The following is a 19,347-nucleotide window of genomic DNA, read 5'->3' as shown; positions in this document are numbered from 1 at the left end:
TTTAACATGTCCGAGATACTCATCCGTGAGTGTGTTAGCAAAGTGAGCTTTGAATTGAAGGGTTACCTGAGACAGCTGTGCAGCTCATCAGGAGCAGATGCGGCAGCACTTCAGACTGAAGGCTTTCTGTTTTGGCTATTTGCCTCCTCATTCTTCTTTCTTCCATTCCTCATCACTGGGAGGAACTCAAGACGACGCGGAAACACATTCTTGAATTTAAAAAGGAGCCTCCTAGCGGATGAGCTGAAACTTAAAGCCACAGGGAGGGAGGGGCTTCATATCAGAGGTCATTTGTGGAATTATTTTATGTGGAATTATAATTTTAAATTGATAATTTAAGGAAGATGTATTTCTCATTCGAAAATGGTCTTCATAACTTTCATGTACGATTTCCAACAGTTGTCCATACAATGATTCACATTCAGTCGGTGTCACCTGGCAGGTGTGCAGCAGCGGTCAAAACACGTGTCGTGTTTGTGCTCTCCGTCTTGCAACACCTGACACCCCAGTGAAAGTTAGTGACTATGAAGTGCATGATCTGCACCCAAAGGTGACACCTGCTGGAGGAGCAGTTTGTATAAACTCCCAAATAGCTCACACTCGTTTTCATCATTTCTGACAGGAAGTGATTATCCCATTATGCTCTTTGGAAAAGCGTCTCGACATGATGACGTGTGTTATATGAATGGACTGATTGAAGTGCGTGTGAATGAAAGCATTAACTTCAGATTCTGAGCAATAAAAACACCTCACACCGGTTCCTTTCTCAGATAGATTTTAATCGTCTTCATTCACATTTAACTGCGGTGCACAGAAACATGAACTCATGATGTGCTGAAGCTCTTATATACAACACTCGCTGCTTTCGTGGAAGGATTTGATCTCTCAAGTGGCAGCGGTGGAGTCAATCTAAAAATAATTTCTCTAATTCATCTAAACAGATTTTTTTTGTTGTTGTAAATAAATCATCTCTGATAGGGTCAAACTTTAAACATCTTTTTTCAAAAGGAAAGCAGAATAAAAATCTTCAGGTAAAAATTCTCCTTATAGCTTCATGTCCTAAAATATACAATTATAGGCAGCTCATGTTTTGTCACAACTATCTGCTTCACAAAACATTCAGCTCACCCGACTCACTTTAAACCGAAGCGTAATATACACTAACAAAATACAAAATATTATATTAAAAAAAAAACATCTAGTCAAGCTTTAGCAGGGAGCCGTCTGTGTGAGTGTGTCTGTCAGGGCGAAACATGAAGTGATGATGCAGTTCAGCTGTGCGGCAGACTGCAGCCCGCGCTGACTGTTTCTTTATACCTGAATTAAAAACACACCTGCAGGGCTACAGGCCTCCAAACGATACAGTAACACAGGAGGGTTCAAAAGTTCAACACATGTTCCCAGCGTCACTGTGAGCTTCACAGATGGGACGTAACCATTAACCGCTGGGTCTCGAATGTAAGCTAACGCGTAAGCTAACGCGTAAGCTAACGCGTAAACTAACGCGTAAGCTAACGCGTAAGCTAACGCGTAAGATGCGTTTGTTCACCACCTTATTTGCCTCTATGAAGGGTTTATTCTCTGAAGGGCCCACTGCCCAACAGAAATGTAGTTTTGCTTATGTAAATTATGTAATCTGAATTTTAATCTGAAAAAAAATTCAGATTACATAATTACATTACATTTACATTTACAGATTTACATACTACAATACTACTACATTTCTGTTGGGCAGTGGGCCCTTCAGAGAATAAACCTTCATAGAGGCAAATAAGGTGGTGAACAAACACATCTGGAATGACCTACACAAACACAACAATGGACATCGTGTTCCTCACACCTTCACACCGCCTGGGTAAGCTAACGCGTAAGCTAACACGTAAGCTAACGCGAACGCATTTCTGCGCACCGTCTGAGGTCGTGACTGCACAATTTTTCATTGAATAAATCTGAAATATCAGACATTTTGGGTCTTGGGTTTCATGGAGGATTTGGTTTTGGGTCCTGAAACCAGAGCAGCTGAGAACCGCTGATTAAAACTAAATTAAAAAAAACCCTGAACATCCCTGTGCTCATGTGTTAGGCATTAAAATAAAATCCATTACATCCTATAATAACTTAGTTAAAATACTTAAATTAACCCACGTTTGGAAAGAAAGAAATAGTACCAGAATGAGCAGATCATTTATGTTTGTCTGGATTTTTCTTTGTTAAGAAACGGCTATGCTAGCACGTAGCAATAATTACAAAAGTGTAGAAGAGAGAAAAAAAACAACAAAGTTTAAATAATTTAAAAATGGGAAATACTGTAAAAATATTTCTCTTCTGATGTGTTTCCCGTACACTAGCGTCGTGACACAGCATGTTAAATATCACCTGGTACAAAGATGAGTAAGAGCTTGTTCCAAAAAAAAAAAGGAAAAAAAAGTGTAAAATCTTAAAGCTTAGAAAAGTTTAGGCGCTCTGTCAAAGGAGAAAAAGTCTGCGTGTGAAGAACAGGGCTGAAATAATGAATACATATCACCACTGCCAACAAGGATATTAAACACACACACACACACAGCACATCGCAAACTGGTCCATCAGAGATGTGCAACTCCGTCAAGCAGCCAATCAGAGCGCAGGGCGTCATCAGGTGAAGCTGGAGGGGGGAGGGGCCAACGCTTACTGTACACAGTTCAAAGGTCACAGGGCCGACCCATGGACATCTCGTACCTGCGCAGGTGGTTGACCAGAGACTGGACGTAGGTGAACACACACTTGGAGTCGGGTTTGTTTCCCATGATCATCATGTCCTCCACCTCCAGAAGGGGCATGCAGTTCGCCCACGTCCTGAAGAAGAGGAGGACAAGAGACGGCACGTGTGAGGAGGAGGAGGAGGAGGAGGAGGAGGATGAAGAGAAAGGACCAGAAACCAGAGATTCTTTAGGTTTTATATATAAGATCATTGAGCCAAACAAACCTGTCGCCACGGGAACAGATTCCGTTTTTATATTGCTTCCATACTTACCTCCACCTTTACATAGGTTTCATCTTATTCTATGACAGTTAATGTACTACTATTTAAAAGCTTTTTAATATTTATTCTCCGTCTGTGTTCATTGCTGTTTGCACCAAAACAGGTTCCTCGTAGGTGTAAACCTGATTCTGACTCTGATCCTGAACAGTGTCTGTTGCTAAAGTTGAAGTTAAGAGTCAAGCGAGGCTCGCCGTTAAGGGGGGGGGGGAAAGTCCCTCAAAGCAGGCGGCCCGAGGTTCAAGTCTGACCCTGCATGTCACTCCAACCTCTCACATCCTGATTTCCTACTCTATCCACTCTCCTGTTGATTAAAATCAAAAAAGCTGACAAAGGAAACAGCTTTAGTTAAACACACTCAGCTCTTGTTTTTCACGGTTAAGCTCCTCATCCTTCTGTCTCCATTTTCTCCAAACCTTTAAAACAACTCTCCATAAATAACCTCCACTAATGCATTGTGACATTTGAGACGTCTTGTTTTTGATACCCAGACTGACCACAGGGGGGCACTGTGTCCACATAGTGTAAACTCCCTGAGCCAGCGTCTTTAACAGAACCAGGCTTCATCCCCAGCATGAGAAAAAAAACGTCGACAACATAAAATCCGATGTGTAATCTCATGAATTGCAGACACGAGTCACTCTGCACTTAACGATTAAAGTGTCTTTAAAAGCTTTACGAGCCGCGTGTGTAAACACCTGCAGCAGGACAACGCCGTCTGTCCTCTGCTCGGGTTCTTAGCTCCTCACTTTGTAACATCACGCTGCAGGCTGCAGGTCCTTTTAAAGTGTTGAGCTGCAGAAGCTCCGGGCTCTGCGCCCTGGGTAGAGTCTGGCTTTGCAGAGCCTAAGTTTCTGAGAGGAGATTGTGACCAGCGATGACGGAGAGGGAAATTGATATTGAAGCCTCTTAATCGTCTACAAAAGCCTCATCATAACCTGCACATATTTTTAATACTCACACATGAACAGATCTAAATGAGCCAAGAGATGGGATTTACTGCTACGGCCACAGGGGGGCAGCAAAGCTGGTGCAAACTGAAGTTTCTAACAGGATCAGCTGTTCATGCATGCACACAGTGTCATGGCTGAAACACATCCCTCTTTAGAGAACATGTGTAGTCATCCCATCAGCTGTATGAAACATGTCGATACACACACACACTCCCTCTATCCCATCATGTTGTGTTTCCGTCTTTGCCCCTCCCCCCTCTCTCACCATGGGTTCAGTTTTAGGTGGGGTGCGACTCTAGGAGGAGTTTTTGGTTTTAACCAGGCCCTTGGTCACCAGGCCCCGGTAGAACTCCTGCAGGTACGTATACACACACTTCCAATCCGGCTCGCGCATCTTCACCATGTCGTCCACGTCCAACAGCTGGGGACAGTCCACTAGTTTCCTGTGTCCAACACGCGATGGGGAAGGGAACATAGCAGGAGGAGGAGGGTGACGTAGAGATAGGAGGAAGAGAGAAGGGACAGGACAGAGAGAGAGAGAGAGAGAGAGAGTGGAGGAAGGACAAAAAAACAAACAGATAAAGCAGTGAGCAGCCAAACATCAGAGTCAGGGTGAGAGAGAGAGAGAGAGAGAGAGTCAGGGTGTGTGAGAGAGAGAGAGAGAGAGAGAGAGAGAGTCAGGGTGTGTGAGAGAGAGAGAGAGAGAGACAGGGTGAGAGAGAGAGAGAGAGTCAGGGTGAGAGAGAGAGAGAGAGAGAGAGAGAGTCAGGGTGAGAGAGAGAGAGAGAGTCAGGGTGAGCGAGAGAGAGAGAGAGTCAGGGTGAGCGAGAGAGAGAGAGAGTCAGGGTGAGAGAGAGAGAGAGAGAGTCAGGGTGAGAGAGAGAGAGAGAGTCAGGGTGAGAGAGAGAGAGAGAGAGTCAGGGTGAGAGAGAGAGAGAGAGTCAGGGTGAGAGAGAGAGAGAGAGAGTCAGGGTGAGAGAGAGAGAGTCAGGGTGAGAGAGAGAGAGAGAGAGTCAGGGTGAGAGAGAGAGTCAGGGTGAGAGAGAGAGAGAGAGAGAGTCAGGGTGAGAGAGAGAGAGAGTAGGGGTGAGAGAGAGAGAGAGAGTCAGGATGAGAGAGAGAGAGAGAGAGAGAGAGTCAGGGTGAGAGAGAGAGAGAGAGAGAGAGTCAGGGTGAGAGAGAGAGAGAGTCGGGGTGAGAGAGAGAGAGAGAGTCAGGATGAGAGAGAGAGAGAGAGAGAGAGAGTCAGGGTGAGAGAGAGAGAGAGAGAGAGAGAGAGACAGAAACATCACATTCTCCGTGGTGACAAATACATCCATGAGTCGACATGCTTCATGAACATCGTGACACATTCAGTTTGTGACAAACACAGAAATACATCAGACAGAACAAAAACGTCAAACGAGCGTCAGCTGACAGCTTGTGATGGTCGTTGTAATGATCCAGAGAACCGAAGCTTAAAATACATATTCAGATCTGAAATCTATGTCGCTGCTGCGAGCGAGCGAGCGAGAGAGAGAGAGAGAGAGAGAGAGACGGTTTGTTTAAATGACGTGCAGAAGTTTGCTTGTCATTTTTGTAAATTAAAAAAAACAGACCTGTACAAACACTGGGCGCCGAGTGCTTCTATTTTTGTTGCCGTGGTAACGGCGGCGGCGCACGTATTAACTACCATTTGAGTTTTACTAGCATCCTATCTTATGGTGACTCATCAGCTGAAACTCATTCAGGCTTTTTGTTTGTTGTTGTTTTTTTTTCAGACACTCACGATGAAAACAACAACAACAACAACAACAACAACAACAACAAGGATCCTGCAATAAAACACAAACATACAATCATATAGTGACTCTAGGAAACACACTGGTGCATGGTGTGTGTGTGTGTGTGTGTGTGTGTGTGAGTGGGGGGATTCCAGATAACAACAAACAGCTGGGGGGGTGAGTGATAATGCAACACAAAGGTGGAAAGATGGAGGCTGTGGTTTGGTGACAGTCCGGTTCCAGGGGAGCATGTGAACACACACACGCACAAACAAGAGGTGGAGGGGGGGGGGGGGGGGGGGGGACTGGTGTGATGAAATATAAAGAAAAGTTAAAGAGAGATAAAGAGGAGGGGAGATGCAGCCGAGGACTCTTCTTTGTTTTAACCTGGAGGTTGTTTTTTTGTTTTTTTTTGGGGGGGGGGGGGGGGGTTTGCTCATGGGTCTGTGGATGAGAGGTTTGCTCATGGGTCTGTGGATGAGAGGTGATGGAGGGAGTCACTGCTGTTACTCGTGGAGGGGGACACGTGGAGAGTGGAGTGATACAGAGTACAGCGCTCGCTCAGCCTCGAGTTGGATCGTCACACCTGGGAAAAACAGGAAGTTAATCTGGGGAGCTTCTGGACGCCGTCGGCTCCGCTCGGTCCTTCGGGGTCATGATGGCGTCTCGATTGTGTGTTCGTTTGTGGTTTTCTTTGTCCGTTCTGTACGCGGGGAGCACGTTGAAAACAAAATCGGCTGCAGGGACAGGTGTGACACATCGGAGACGCAGCTGACGTCCGTGTCTTCATCTTCAGAGGAAACTTTAACCTCCCGGATCTTCTGCGTGGCGTCCTCGACGTTTAACCGCCAGACGTAACAACAAACAAAGGTCGTAGAGGCTGATGTGGTTTCTCCAACCTCGCAGGTGGATTCTCAAAACACTCAAAACACAAGTAAGAGAATCAGCGTGGTTAACAGTCGACATGTCACCCCACACGTGGAGCGTGTACTCACTCTGCGTTGCTGAAGGCCACCTCAAAGTTCTGCCTGCGGTTGCTCGGGCTCAGGCTGCTGTAGTCGAAGGCTTCCGGGAAGAAATTGTGCACCAGCGCACAGAAGGCCATGCCGTTACTCCAGCTGGAGGAGAAGTTCTGGATGTCGACGTGCTGAGGGAGACAAAACCAAGCTCGTCAGCGTTTTTACCAACACGCTTGTTGGGAATCTGGACGTAAGACGCGACGCATACGCGGCGCCAACGATGACACGTAAAGTCCACAAAATGATCAATACTTGCCACATGCTTAAAAAAAATTAATCTCTGATGTTTAAGTAATTCATGATATCGAAAAAGTACAGTTCCAGGTCCTACGTCATATTTCTAACACAAAGATGTTTCCAGTAAAAAAAACAAAAACAAAACAAAAAAAACAAAAACATCGGCGACGTTTCGGTAACTAAACGTTGTCGATGTTTTTGTGCAGTTTGGACGGCGAGTGTTTGCGACTTCTGATGGTTGAAAACAACAAAACGACACAATATCAAGAGGTGGGGGGGGGCGGTTTTGGACTTGTATTTTTGTTGCCGTGGTAACGGACTGGTAACAGAGGAGAATCATTGAATCAGAAAGGTGTGGCGGAGAGAAGTGATGGAAAGTTTCCTCGGGTTAAAAATAGCGGCGTCTCAGCTGGTCGCGTCTTAAGCGTCAGACTTAACAGATAAGCGCTCTTAAGCCCCGCGGTGGGTTCGCTCGGCTCACCTCGTACGAGCGGGTCTTGGCGCGGCACCAGTCGAGCAGCATCTGCTTGATGGAGTTTGCGTTGGGAACGCCAAAGCTGGTGGAGCGCTGCACCTTGTTGACCTTGGCGACCGCCTGATTTCCAGGACTGCGGAGAGATAAGAAGTGAGCGATTACACGATCGGACGCTTTTCTCTTTCTTTGGTGAGTGCGAGCGCGGCGTTCAGCCTCACCCGCCTCCCTCCTTCTCCAGCTTCTCGATCATGGCTTTGCGGGCCTGCATGGCCGAGGTCTTGGGCAGAGTCTGAGCCCTCATCAGCTCCTTACGCCTCTCCGCCTGCTTTCGCTCCACGGCGGCCAACCCTCCGCTGCCGCCTCGAGACGACGTTTCATCCTCACGATCGAAGACACTGAGGCCGAGACATGAAGAGCGTTCAACACAAATAACAACAACAATCAAGACTTGGAACTCGTGCTGATGGGTCAGGACCTACCTGCCCACTTTTTTGGTTGTGTTGGAGGACGAGGATGACGAGGAAGACGAGAAGCTGTACGACTTCGACTGCACGGTCCCTCCTTTAATAATAAACACAGAACGATACACTGATTATTTAACAAACAGGAGGGTTGTCACGACATCAGAATATAAAACTTAGATACGATAATAAGTCCAAATCAAACAATACTGATAAATCATTTGAAAGTCCTGGGGACACAACATGTGTCCTCTGGCGTCCTAACCCCGAGTCCAAACACATGCTCGTTGTCTGCAGCCTGTGAACGGCTCCAGCCGCCTGCCGCCCCACACGGGAGAAGCGGAATAAATCGTCTTTTTGTAAGAGACATAATCGTGACTGTAGCGTGAAAAACGTCAATATTTGATGGCCTGTGAGATCGAGTGTGAGTTTTTTCATCCCTTCAGAACTTTTTGATACTATTGATTATTTTAAAAAAACAAAACAAAAACAGAGATTTTCCAGTTTACTGTTTCAACACGTGGCATCAAAGTCACAGAAAAGTTGTCAAGCTGAGTGAAGTCGTGACTCACTGTCGGTTTTCTGCATGTAGCTGGCCTCCACCACAGTGCTGCGTGTCGACCTGCTGCCGTCATCTGAACAAAAACACAATTCAAACCTTTCACATCGTGACCAGCGTCTGTCTCCCCTTCACTTCTGCTGAATGCGTCTTGCTTCTTTTTTTTTTCTTTGCATGTGTCATTGAAACGTTAACTACCAGACTGGGCGAAGCGGTCTGTTTTGGTGACTTGGCTGAGACTGGAGCCGTCCGCTGACTTCTCCACCTTCCTCATCACCAGCTCTCCGGATCCGGCGCCAGCGCGGCTCTTCTGCGCTCGCTCGTCCCTCTGGTTCCTCAGCTCCTGGAGACGGGTCTCGCGCTCCTTTTCTCTTTGGTCTGTGATGACGGAGAGGAGAGGTGATGATGTCAGTGGAAAAAAAAAAGGAGGAGGCCAAGAGGTCCTAAACAAACCGACAGCCTCAGTGACGGCTTCAAACACATCTTTAATTTACAGGCGATGCATTTCAAACATTCTTTCCACAGCAGTGACTCATTGATCCGAACACACAAACACTTTCAGGTGGAAGACTCAAATAGGCACAAATATCACAGATCACAAATGTAGGAGCCTGCACACTGCTCTTCTTCATAAACACCACGGTGGTGACTGTGATACATCCAACATTTCATGCTTATAAAAAAATCATCATCCAGCACACAGGCTGCAGAGCTTTAAAATGTTCAGACGTTGTTGTCGTGGTCCGACGATGATCGGATGGTGCACACAAACAAAGTCAAACTCCAGGCATGTATTCACACTGCACACAGCAACCTGCCCTACCTATTTCCTCCTGAGTACATCCCAGCATGACCTCTGAGGGCAGAACGGACAGAAATAATGTGCAAGTGCAAGTTTTATTAAACACTTTGAAACAAACGACAGAGAAAAAGGATCACGTTTGATTTAAAGGAGCAGTATGTAAGTCTGACACCTAGTGTTTAAAATGGGTACTGTTCAAATTCAAAACACTGCAGAGAGCTGATTTTTTTTTTTTTTTAGCGAGCAGCAGACGTAACAATATGAACGAAGAGGAAACAGACGGGGGATTTGTTTTACCTCTCTTTTTCTTGCGAAGGTCCCTCATGGCTGCGCGAATCATCTTCCTTTCCTCAAAGTCTTTTGACTCGTCGAGCTGTTCAGCAGGAAAAAACGAAAACAACGAGGTGTTATTCTTTACAAAAAGATGCAACACGATCTAGTACAATCACACAGAACACCAGTGAATGACTTTTCTACATGTGTCCTCCATAATTAAGAAGTGATGCATGAACTTTGCACATGTCTGGAGTCAGGAGACAAAAAGTGCTCTCGGGCGTTAGGTACCATTTTATCAAGCAGCTCTTCGTCCTCCACCGCAGCCAGCTGTTCAGCCGTCAACTTCCCGGAGCGTTCCTCAGGTTTGGACAGGATGCTGCTGGAGCCGTTGGGGATGGCGGGGGCGTGAGACACCACCGTGACGGACGGTCCGGCTGAAAACACGGGCACAGAGGCCACAACCGGCTCGGTCTCCATCTGCAACAGACACACAAAACGTATACAGATGAAACTTACGCTCATTTTAAGGAAGCCAGTGAAGAGAAGAGGTGCCTTCATAAAAAAAAAAAAAAAAAAACCTTCTTTGCTTATTTTATCTTTAATGTCCCTGAAGGGGAAATTTGTTTTGCAGCACAGAAAAACTACAAAAAAGACGACATCAACGGTAAAATATTTACCTCTCTCTTACGTCGCTTTAATTCTTTTCTGGATAAAAAAAAGTTGATTTTTTTTTATTTTGAAAGAAAGAAAAAATAACTTCTGCTACATCAAGTGTTACAACTTTTTTTTTTTTTAATTAAAAGTTGCCTTAGATGGAGATATGCATTGCTACCCGGGGCTTCAGGCTTTCCCTTCAGAAAACCTTTGCAAAGCTTGCCGACATTATAAGCACAAGAGGATTTCGTGTGTTGTCACACTGCAGCCATAATAGGCACTGCGTGTGTGAATGAAGCTCCCTCCAATAATCTCTCTTTTTGAACAAAGCCTGCCCACTCACCACATCTCCTCCGCCTTCCAGCCGTGCCAGAGAGAGCGACAGTAAACACATGAGAGATCGAGAGAGAGCGAGAGAGAGAGAGAGAGAGAGAGAGAGAGAGCAAGAGAGAGAGAGAGAGAGAGAGAGAGAGCGACAGTAAACACATGAGAGAGCGAGAGAGAGAGAGAGAGAGAGAGAGAGAGAGAGAGAGAGAGCAACCCTGCCAAGTTACTGTTAGCATAGTCCATTAAGTGCGACTGATGCCCAGAGTGTCTAAATGCTGCTGAGCATGTGACATGCCAGTTTGACAGGTAAGATACACCAGTGTGACCAGAACAATGCATCATAGGCCATTTTGTAAACTCCACCATAGAAGGAGGAGGAGGAGGAGGAGGAGGAGGAGGAGGAGGAGGAGGGGCGAGTTAAATTTAAGAGCATCTTTAAGTTACTGGCATTTCAACTGTTCCTTTTCTGATGCATATTTTTCTACCAGCTCTTGATTATTGTTTTTGATGCATATTTTTTTCTACACTTATATTTCTATATATTTTAATTTTTTGCACTGTGTGATTTTCTTCTGCTATCCTGCTTTGCTGCTGTAACACTGTAAATTTCTCCGCTCGCGAGATGAATAAAGGATTATCCTATTTTATCTTATCGCGACAAAAAGCTATTCTCTGATTATTGATACATCACAGTCATATAAAGATCCATCACTAGATCTGATCAAGTGAAGAATGTAAAATGACCCTAAAAGGTGAATCTTCCACTAGTGGCAAGAAAAAGAATTTATTCTTAGTAAACATTAAAAACATTGGTTAACTTTTCTTATAAACCTGAATTGTAAATATTGGCTCTGGCTGATTCTTTTGTTGGAACTGACTCCTGGTACAGATTTAGCTCAAACAGCTGATCCGTCCCTCCCTGTCGGCTCCAGTCAGACCCGGTTTGAGAGTACTACACGTTCACTGGTGGTTTCTAAGAATTTTCTGGCCTCGGGGCAGAACTGACTGAGAAGAACTTGACCGACGGGGAATGTTTTCATTCCCAACACAGCCAAACAAAGTCATTGCGGGAGTATGCATGGGGGGGGTAAAATGGTAAACGCTCTAGTGCTCCTCTAGTCTTGGGATTGAACCGACAACCTCCTGACAATGGACTCAGCTACAGACAACCTTCCTTCTCTGCTCGTGTTTAATTCAGTGTCCTCTTCGGCATCTGAGTCACAAAATGCTCCTCTGTAGAGCTGATTCACCACCGACACTTAACTCCCCCAGCAGGATTACAAACAGCTGACATCGGGGGATGTTGCTAATATTGCACAAAGGCATAGGGGGGAAAAAAAATGGTCGGGTAAGGTCACCCCTCGTTATCAGAAATAATTAAGGGACGCCTGCGTCCTTTACCAAGAACAGCTGATTGGCAGGCCCAGCTGTCTTTGTAGGATTAGACGTGAATATGAACTCTGGCTTGGTTGAATGATTGATGTTGGTTCTGCAAACATTCAGTAACTATTCAAAACGTCGTCAGTCCACATACAAACACAGAGTTTGTTTTAGGATTTAGGAGAAAATTAGTCTCAAGATGAGGCTGAGCATCTACGTCCAGAACATAAAAGTAAAACTTGACATCCAGCTCTCGTCCTGAAGCCTGACACATTAAATCTCTGCATTTATCTCTCTGTGTGAGTGGCCAAAGTTAGCATAATCGATGGTGTAGGTGGAATGACATGACAAGAATGCGGCCATTCTTCCCTCTACGGGGAAGTGAATCCATCCAACAGAGCACTTGGATGCACACACATACAGGAAGTGCCAGCCAGGAACACATGGTGATAGAGGGTTGGAATACCACCGAGTCAGACCGCAGTGAAGCCCTCTACATAAACACAAGCTGCCAACGCTGACTGACAGCTGAGATGTGTTTTTGATTTAAAAGCATAAAAGCAACGAGGAACATCGGGTCAACGAGCAGAACTCGGGTGTCTCAAACGTACTCGTTTATAAAACGGGTCACGATCAAAGCATTAACAGAGAGCAGTACCGTGTTGTTGGCGCAAGAAATATCTGCCATCAAGGAGGGCGCAGAGAGGGAGCGGCGGGTTGCAAACGTAGGTGGGTGTTGAACGGTTGAGGGCGCCGAATTCTTCGTTGCGTCTGTCCCATTTGAAGCAGAGTCTGATTCCTGGGGACACAAGAGAGGATCCCGAAGTTCCTCTGATGGATCTTGATGATTGTCGGCTTCGTCGTTCGCTGGTGCAGCGGGTGCAGAATGTTCTGGAGGGCAGTGTGAAGCACCTCGAGGTTCTGCTGGCGCAGGGTCACGAGGTGTGCCGTCTGGAGGATCACTTGAAGCAGATGACAAAGTTGGGAAGTCAGCGGTTGGAGTTTTGGTGTCACATGGAACTGAAGGTGAATTTTCCTCGCCGTCAAGTACCCGTAGACCCATTGCTTGGCACAGGACTTCCACTTGCTTCATCAGTCTTTCATGTTGATTCCTCAGCCTTGAGTTCTCCTCCTGCAGCCCGGAAAGGGCCTCAGTCAGAGGAGCCACCTGAGCTGCTGCCTCCGCCAAACGGGCATCCACCTGCTTCCCAAAGTTCTGCAGGTCACTATGAATCTCCCCCACCGCACACCGTAGCGTCAACTCAAAAGTCCTCTTGTTAAACGGTTCCTCTTCATCCTCTTCTTCATCCTGTGCAAGGAGATCACAGATCACTTCCTCCAGTCCAGATTCTGCACAAGTGCTGTCCGGGCTACCCAACTCCTCTGAAGCCTGCGAGGCTGGGAGAAAGTCCAGATTCACCCCAGGCATGGCTGGACTCACTTTTCCCGACGTTTCCCCAGCTGGAGTCCTTTCAGTTAGTTACATCCAAGGGATCGTCCAAAAAGATGCGAGGGTGCTGGGTGTGCTCACTTTCCAGCTGTCCATAGAGACCTTCCAAAACAATGCCTGTCCTTTATACCCCGCTGCAAATCTCCCCTCTTTACTGGTTAACACGCTGACAGCCAATGAGCATGCAAGGAATCCCGTTTCCCAGGCAGCAGTGGAACAACCCCCTTGTTCCCAGGTGTCGCGGACATGTCTATTTATCTCCTGCCCCACCATTATTCCACTGATCCAGTCAGTCCTGGGGCACTGGTGGACGCCAGAGGGGGGGGAAAGGCAACGGCAAAAATGTGAAAACGCCCTCCCTCTTTCAACTTTCCTTTCATTTGGAGGGCTTGTCCTTCACACCTCTCTTGGCAGGCAATGAGAATTTAGATGTGGCTCTGCGCCTGGGTCGAGCAGTCATTTGTTGCAATGTCACTCATCCACAAATGAGTCCTGAAAAACTCAGCGAGGTCCCGGTTGTAATGAGGTCAGCTGGGTTGCATGACTGTGATTCAGGGAAGATCGTCCATGAAGTGTTGAGGGTTAATACGTAGTGACGCTTGGGGGCCAGTTTTCCCCCGGCGCTGGGAAACGCTGTTTAGAAAGTAACGAGGTTGTCAAAATGTTTGGTGCTATTTTGATCCTGTGATTTCAAATTGTACAATGTCATTTAATTTAAGTACCAAAGTACCTTTTATTTCATTCCACAGGTCCATAGGAGAGGGATTAAACGGTCACAAATTCAAAGAGAACTCCTACACGCTGTCTTCATTTATATCAAAGTCTAACATTCTGGTATCCGGACGACACCAGGTGGGAAATCCCAGCGTTTCAGGCTCACTGATAAAAAGCAGAAGGCGCCTCGGTGCCGCTCACGAGGAGTCTTCAAGTGCTTTTGTGTTAAATTAAGAGCTCTCCAAGAGCGCTGACAGAAATCCGTGTGTACTTCTTTTTTTGGCGTAAGCGGCTCATGAACATCTTTGACATGCTTATCTGGAGATTTATTTGCATATTGTACTCTGTGCAATAAGAAATCAAATGTTACTGTACGAACGCATGACGCCTGACAGGGCGTAAAGTTAGACATGACAAGGTGCGATGACTGAAGTTTTTAGGGCTGTCGTGGGGCGGCAGTAGCTCAATCTGTAGGGACTTGGGTTGCAGGTTCAAATCCCGACATGGATCAAGTCTGGTAGCTAGAGAGGTGCCAGTCCACTCCCCACTTCTCTTGAGCAAGGCACCAAAGCACCAAAGCTGCTGTGGGGCGCTCACTGTGTGCAGCCCCTTCACTCTGAGACCAGTAGTGCAAATCCACAGGATCCTGTTTGTGCATGTGTGTGTAGCACATCCATTAGTGTAAAAAAGAAATTTAATAAAGTATAAATTATTATTCCAGAGGATTTAACTTTAATTTGATTGATTTAATAAGCAAACAATATCGATAACTGTTTTGATTCGGCATCAAAAACCCCCAGTCAACCAATATTTGGTTATTTCTTGTTTTTGATTTTCACAAACACACGACGACAACGATTTGAAATGTTTTCAAAGCATTTGTGCAGTCGAGACGGTGCTTTCTCTCGTTTGGTTAAAATATGAGTGGAGATCTGTAATTTCATGAATCGACAGAATAACAGAGGTCGTATCACCTTTTTCAACACATGGAGTTGAAAGTATAAACATTTTTTTCGTTTTCTCTCTTCAGCGGGTGAAGCATCAGCTGTCACACCTTTTCTTCCTGGTTTGCACTCCTCTCTCTGCACACCAGGTTGAAATCTGTCCCGTGTGTGATGTGGTCGTGTAAGCGGCGTGTTTCACGCATCAGCAGTCTGTTAACAACAGGCTCTTTCTTTGTCTTTATATGTGACTGAGAGACAATCTGTGTGTCCACGCAGCAGCACTTTTAGCCTGCGTGACCCCAGAGTGATCTGCGTGAGCGCAGGACAGACACAGACACGTCCTGTCATCACCACGGTAACAAAGCGGAGGTCATTATTTATGGTCTGTGTTCAAGGCTGAAGCGCCGTGTTGAGCTGAGACGAGCAGCAGCAGCTGAGATGACTCGGAGCGGGAGGCATCAAAAAATCACCGTCACCTGATACAAACATCCCGACCCTGACTGACACTTCATCTCACTTTGACAGCACATATAAAGATCCATCACTGGGACGCCTTTACATCGTTAAACGCTTCTCTTTGTTACGCTTCGATGAGATCGTGGTGTGACAGCCTTCATTATGGAGATGCAGTGTTCTGGCTGTATCCACTAAAACGACTGAAAATAAGACACAAAATCAGCAAAGTAGCCGTCATGTTCTCTGCGTTGTGCAACACGGACTCGACCGCACTTCCCTTTAATTTTTTTTTTTTTTGAGTCCGCCTGTGTAAAAATGGTGTTCGTGTGTTGTTATGTTATTATTATATAAAACATTTTGTTGATAAATCTTAGACTTAGACTGAACTTTATTGATCCTTTTGGGATGACTCCGTCAAGGAAATTTAGGTTCCAGCAGAATATACAATAAAATAAAATGTAGCAGCTAGCAAAAAAAAAAAAGTAACAATATAAAGAATAAGATTGAATAAATAATAGAAAACTCTTCCGTTGGAAAAAAATACAAGAAAATATGCATGGAAGAAGCAAAAAAAAAATATATAGAAAAAATACAAAAGAAGGCTATAGGCAATGATTATTATTGCGATTATTGCACTTCGTTGATATTATTGCACATACAAGTCGAAGTGTTCAAAATCTACTGCGCTGCTTCCTGTTGTGGCCACTCATGAAATTAAGAGTTTTAACCTCCAACCAGCCTTTCCTGGTTAGATGCATAAAAATGTAACTCTACACATAATCCACAGCAAAGATCTGATGCGATTAGACTTTTTTTATTGGATTTCAAATTAAACACCACTCGGTAATAGTGGAGGTCGTGAGTGCTGAGAGTGAGACCACCGAAGAGAAGCCGAGACCACCCAAACAGATCAGAGTCGCACGCAGGAACCGCTGCGGTCCATAAACAACACCAAACAGGAAGCGCTTATTAAAACTCAGAATATTCCCTCGACAAAACTGCAAACTGAAAGCTACACGCTAAATGTGCATCGGGAGCTCGTATAAGCTACTTTGTTATAAATCCTTCTTCTCACATGACCTTGAACTTTGCTTTAACTGTGGAAAGTCAGAACAGGTGGTCTGGGGGGATCAGCCTGAATCAAAGCCGCCTCCCCCCCCTGCTTGATGCTAAGTGACGGCGTCTGCTGCTGTTTGTACAATCTCATTAGCCAAGTCCCCGAGGCTAAGTGTTTGTTTGCTCAAACTTGAGTAAATCTGGCAGTGGAAGGTGAAACATGAGCTTGTTTCACCGCTGACACAGAGAAGGACTTAGTGATCGTCACAGCTGTGGGATTTATCAATGGAGGCATTTACACTGAGTCCATGCACGAGGCTTTACACTGATCCCGAGCGTTTATGAATAACAACAGAGCGATCGGGACAGTGACAGTGAAAAGGCTCGATTTATAATTGATGAGTGACACATCATTCAAGCTGTGCTGTTGGGTCGCTGCAGGAAAGAGACAGCAAGAAGTTCTGGGAGGTGAAGAAACATTTTTCAGCATTACTCAAATGATTTAGTCCTTAAACACACGTAAGCATCGTAGACTGTGCAAAAAAAAACAAAAAAAACACCTACAATATGGCCACCTGTCACTCACATCAGCCAGGCCCATGCAGCAACATACAGTGTTGAAAAATGTATGCAATTCAAAAGAGCTAAAAAGCTGCAGTTCCTTCTGTGTCCACTAGGGGTGAGCTGCAAAAGCTGCAGTTCCTTCTGTGCTGCAAAAGCTGCAGAAATGGCATTTTTACAGTCGATGTTAAAATGCCCAAATCAACATGTTGACTTCCTGGTAGAAGAGGTGTTCAGGTTTGTAGAAGTCATTTCTTGACTCGTGCACACAGTACAGGGGGCGATGTTTCTTATAGCTCATCATTAATGCACACTGATGGATGCAGCTCCACCTCAGTGCATGCTCCTCGGTTTGCTCAAAGGCTGCTTCAGAAACCAATGGAGTACTACATCCGTATTGTATACTGTAGAGTCTACAGCCACAACCTTAATTATGCAAATTATGAAAAACTCTTAATATTTTTACTTTCAGAATGGATGAAAACAGATGATTAAAAAAATCCAGTATTTTTACCAAATAAGAAAAAAGGAGCTATAGAGGCCAAAACTGTTTTTGTACCTGGCTGCAAAAATGTTTCTTTTTCTGCTGTAAAAAAAAAAAAAAATTCTGCTGTTAAAAAAATAATAATAATTTCATTTTCTAAATGGGCTCTAATATAGATTATTCAACTTTTGCAGGCAGCCTCTAGCGGACACTCGGGGAACTGTAGTTTTTCAGTCAATTCCCTTTTGGCTTAATTTGTAAATCCTGAATCGTTGCCACTCGGTTAGCACTCACAATGACATCACTACGTTGTAAAACGTTTTATAACATAAACCCCATCGCTTGCAGAATCATTGTCCTCCTGCACATTACTTTCAGTAAAGAAGAAGCAGATGGAGACGGTCTTATCCAAACACCTTAAATCGACCAGGCGGCCCTGCAGGGGTGAGTCTCCTCTCAGCCTTCATGAACCAGATCTGTCAACCTGTAACAGGGATTACCTGCTCCTCTGCTGCCGGGTCTCAATACGCCACCTTTAAGGAATAAACACTCTCTCCTTTCATGAGGACGCTTCGCTTCCTTTCATGGACGAGCGAGGAGTTCAACGAAAGAGAACAACGGGGATTTAGCACTTCTTTCTAAATCCCCCCAAAACCCTGGGTCAGGAGTCGACGGGAAGTGGACTGGTTTCTACTCAAGTTGCATCTCTTAACGTAAAGCTTTGTGTTGATGTTCTTTAATTAAAGTGGACGGTGATCATGTGCATGAAGACAGACAGACAGACAGACAGACAGACAGACAGACAGACAGACAGACAGACAGACAGACAGACAGACAGACAGACAGACAGACAGACAGACAGACAGACAGGTGTGATTTAGGAAACATTTCCCAGATGCATCTCAGCGGGCCAACCTGTCCTGCCAGGAGAAAAAGGAGGAATGCCCTGAGATCCTCCCTCTCGCTCGCTCGCTCTCTCTCTCTCTCTCTCTCTCCTTCACATACCCTACAAGGACAGATGTGACTGGCTACCCGCTCTGTGTTTGATAAACACTGCTCTTCCCTCCTCTCCGGGCTTTTCTCACTCTCCGTTTGTCTTTGAACGTCCCCGGCGTATCTGCTACGACTCAATGGAATTGATTTGTATCAGGTGGGAATTAAAATGATTTCAAATATGTTTTTTATTGAAAGAAACAGGGGGGAAGGTGGTTTTAATAGATGTTTGGATCGGGCAATTAACTCACTTAGCACACAAGAGGGAAAGTCGGAAAATACGGAGATTTGAGAGATGCAATGAATCTTAAAATATGATATCATCCCAACAGGTAAAATGTTGAGGTTTAAAGACAGTGGATGGATTTCCACACGTCGTGGAGGGAGCAAACTGTGAGCCAACACGCTCGGGGAATAGTCCTGGGAAGGATGTGGAACAGAATCCTTCTCGGTTTGACTCAGTACCTGAAGGTCGATACGACGAGATTATTAATTAGATCATCGATCATCACTTTGATCGTCTGATTTTAACGTCATATTCGAATGATCCTCATGTTTCAACTAAAAGCACTTTGACTGAATGAACTCGCCTTTCTTTAATGTTCAGACCATTTATCAAAACACGGCGTGCAAAGTCAGACTTTACCTTCACGGAGGATCCAGAGGAGAAGCTGGATGAGGAGACCTTGAAAGGTGTCGCCCTGAGGCCGAGGGTCAACTCTGAAACACAGAAATGAACATCATTAAAATTCACCTTGATGTGTTTC

General features: G+C 45.3%; 1 protein-coding gene across 5 annotated transcripts in view; it reads right to left on the bottom strand.

Annotated features, from left to right (window-relative positions):
* Positions 1 to 1,721: 1,721 nt before the first annotated feature.
* The window catches only part of smtnb (smoothelin b), a 59,702-nt gene continuing 42,076 nt past the window's right edge, over positions 1,722 to 19,347 (bottom strand). For 2 of the 5 annotated variants that reach the window (XM_079369999.1, XM_079370002.1), the window contains 11 exons: positions 19,227 to 19,300; positions 9,850 to 10,038; positions 9,583 to 9,658; positions 9,307 to 9,339; positions 8,682 to 8,861; positions 8,497 to 8,559; positions 7,943 to 8,024; positions 7,682 to 7,858; positions 7,470 to 7,596; positions 6,728 to 6,879; positions 1,722 to 2,832 (listed from right to left, as the gene is read on the bottom strand). In XM_079369999.1, coding sequence (XP_079226125.1) covers positions 2,679 to 2,832; positions 6,728 to 6,879; positions 7,470 to 7,596; positions 7,682 to 7,858; positions 7,943 to 8,024; positions 8,497 to 8,559; positions 8,682 to 8,861; positions 9,307 to 9,339; positions 9,583 to 9,658; positions 9,850 to 10,038; positions 19,227 to 19,300 — 1,307 coding nt within the window. In that variant the 3' untranslated portion in view covers positions 1,722 to 2,678. Of the gene's footprint in view, positions 2,833 to 4,234; positions 4,413 to 6,727; positions 6,880 to 7,469; positions 7,597 to 7,681; positions 7,859 to 7,942; positions 8,025 to 8,496; positions 8,560 to 8,681; positions 8,862 to 9,306; positions 9,340 to 9,582; positions 9,659 to 9,849; positions 10,039 to 19,226; positions 19,301 to 19,347 lie in introns of all 5 variants that reach the window. The other 3 variants (XM_079370000.1, XM_079370003.1, XM_079370001.1) reach the window with 3 other exon arrangements.

The sequence above is a fragment of the Symphodus melops genome (genome assembly GCF_947650265.1).
Source record: "Symphodus melops genome assembly, chromosome: 1".
NCBI lineage: Eukaryota > Metazoa > Chordata > Actinopteri > Labriformes > Labridae > Symphodus > Symphodus melops.
The sequence above is the reverse complement of the archived record's forward strand: the minus strand, read 5'-3'. Positions and strand labels throughout refer to the sequence as shown.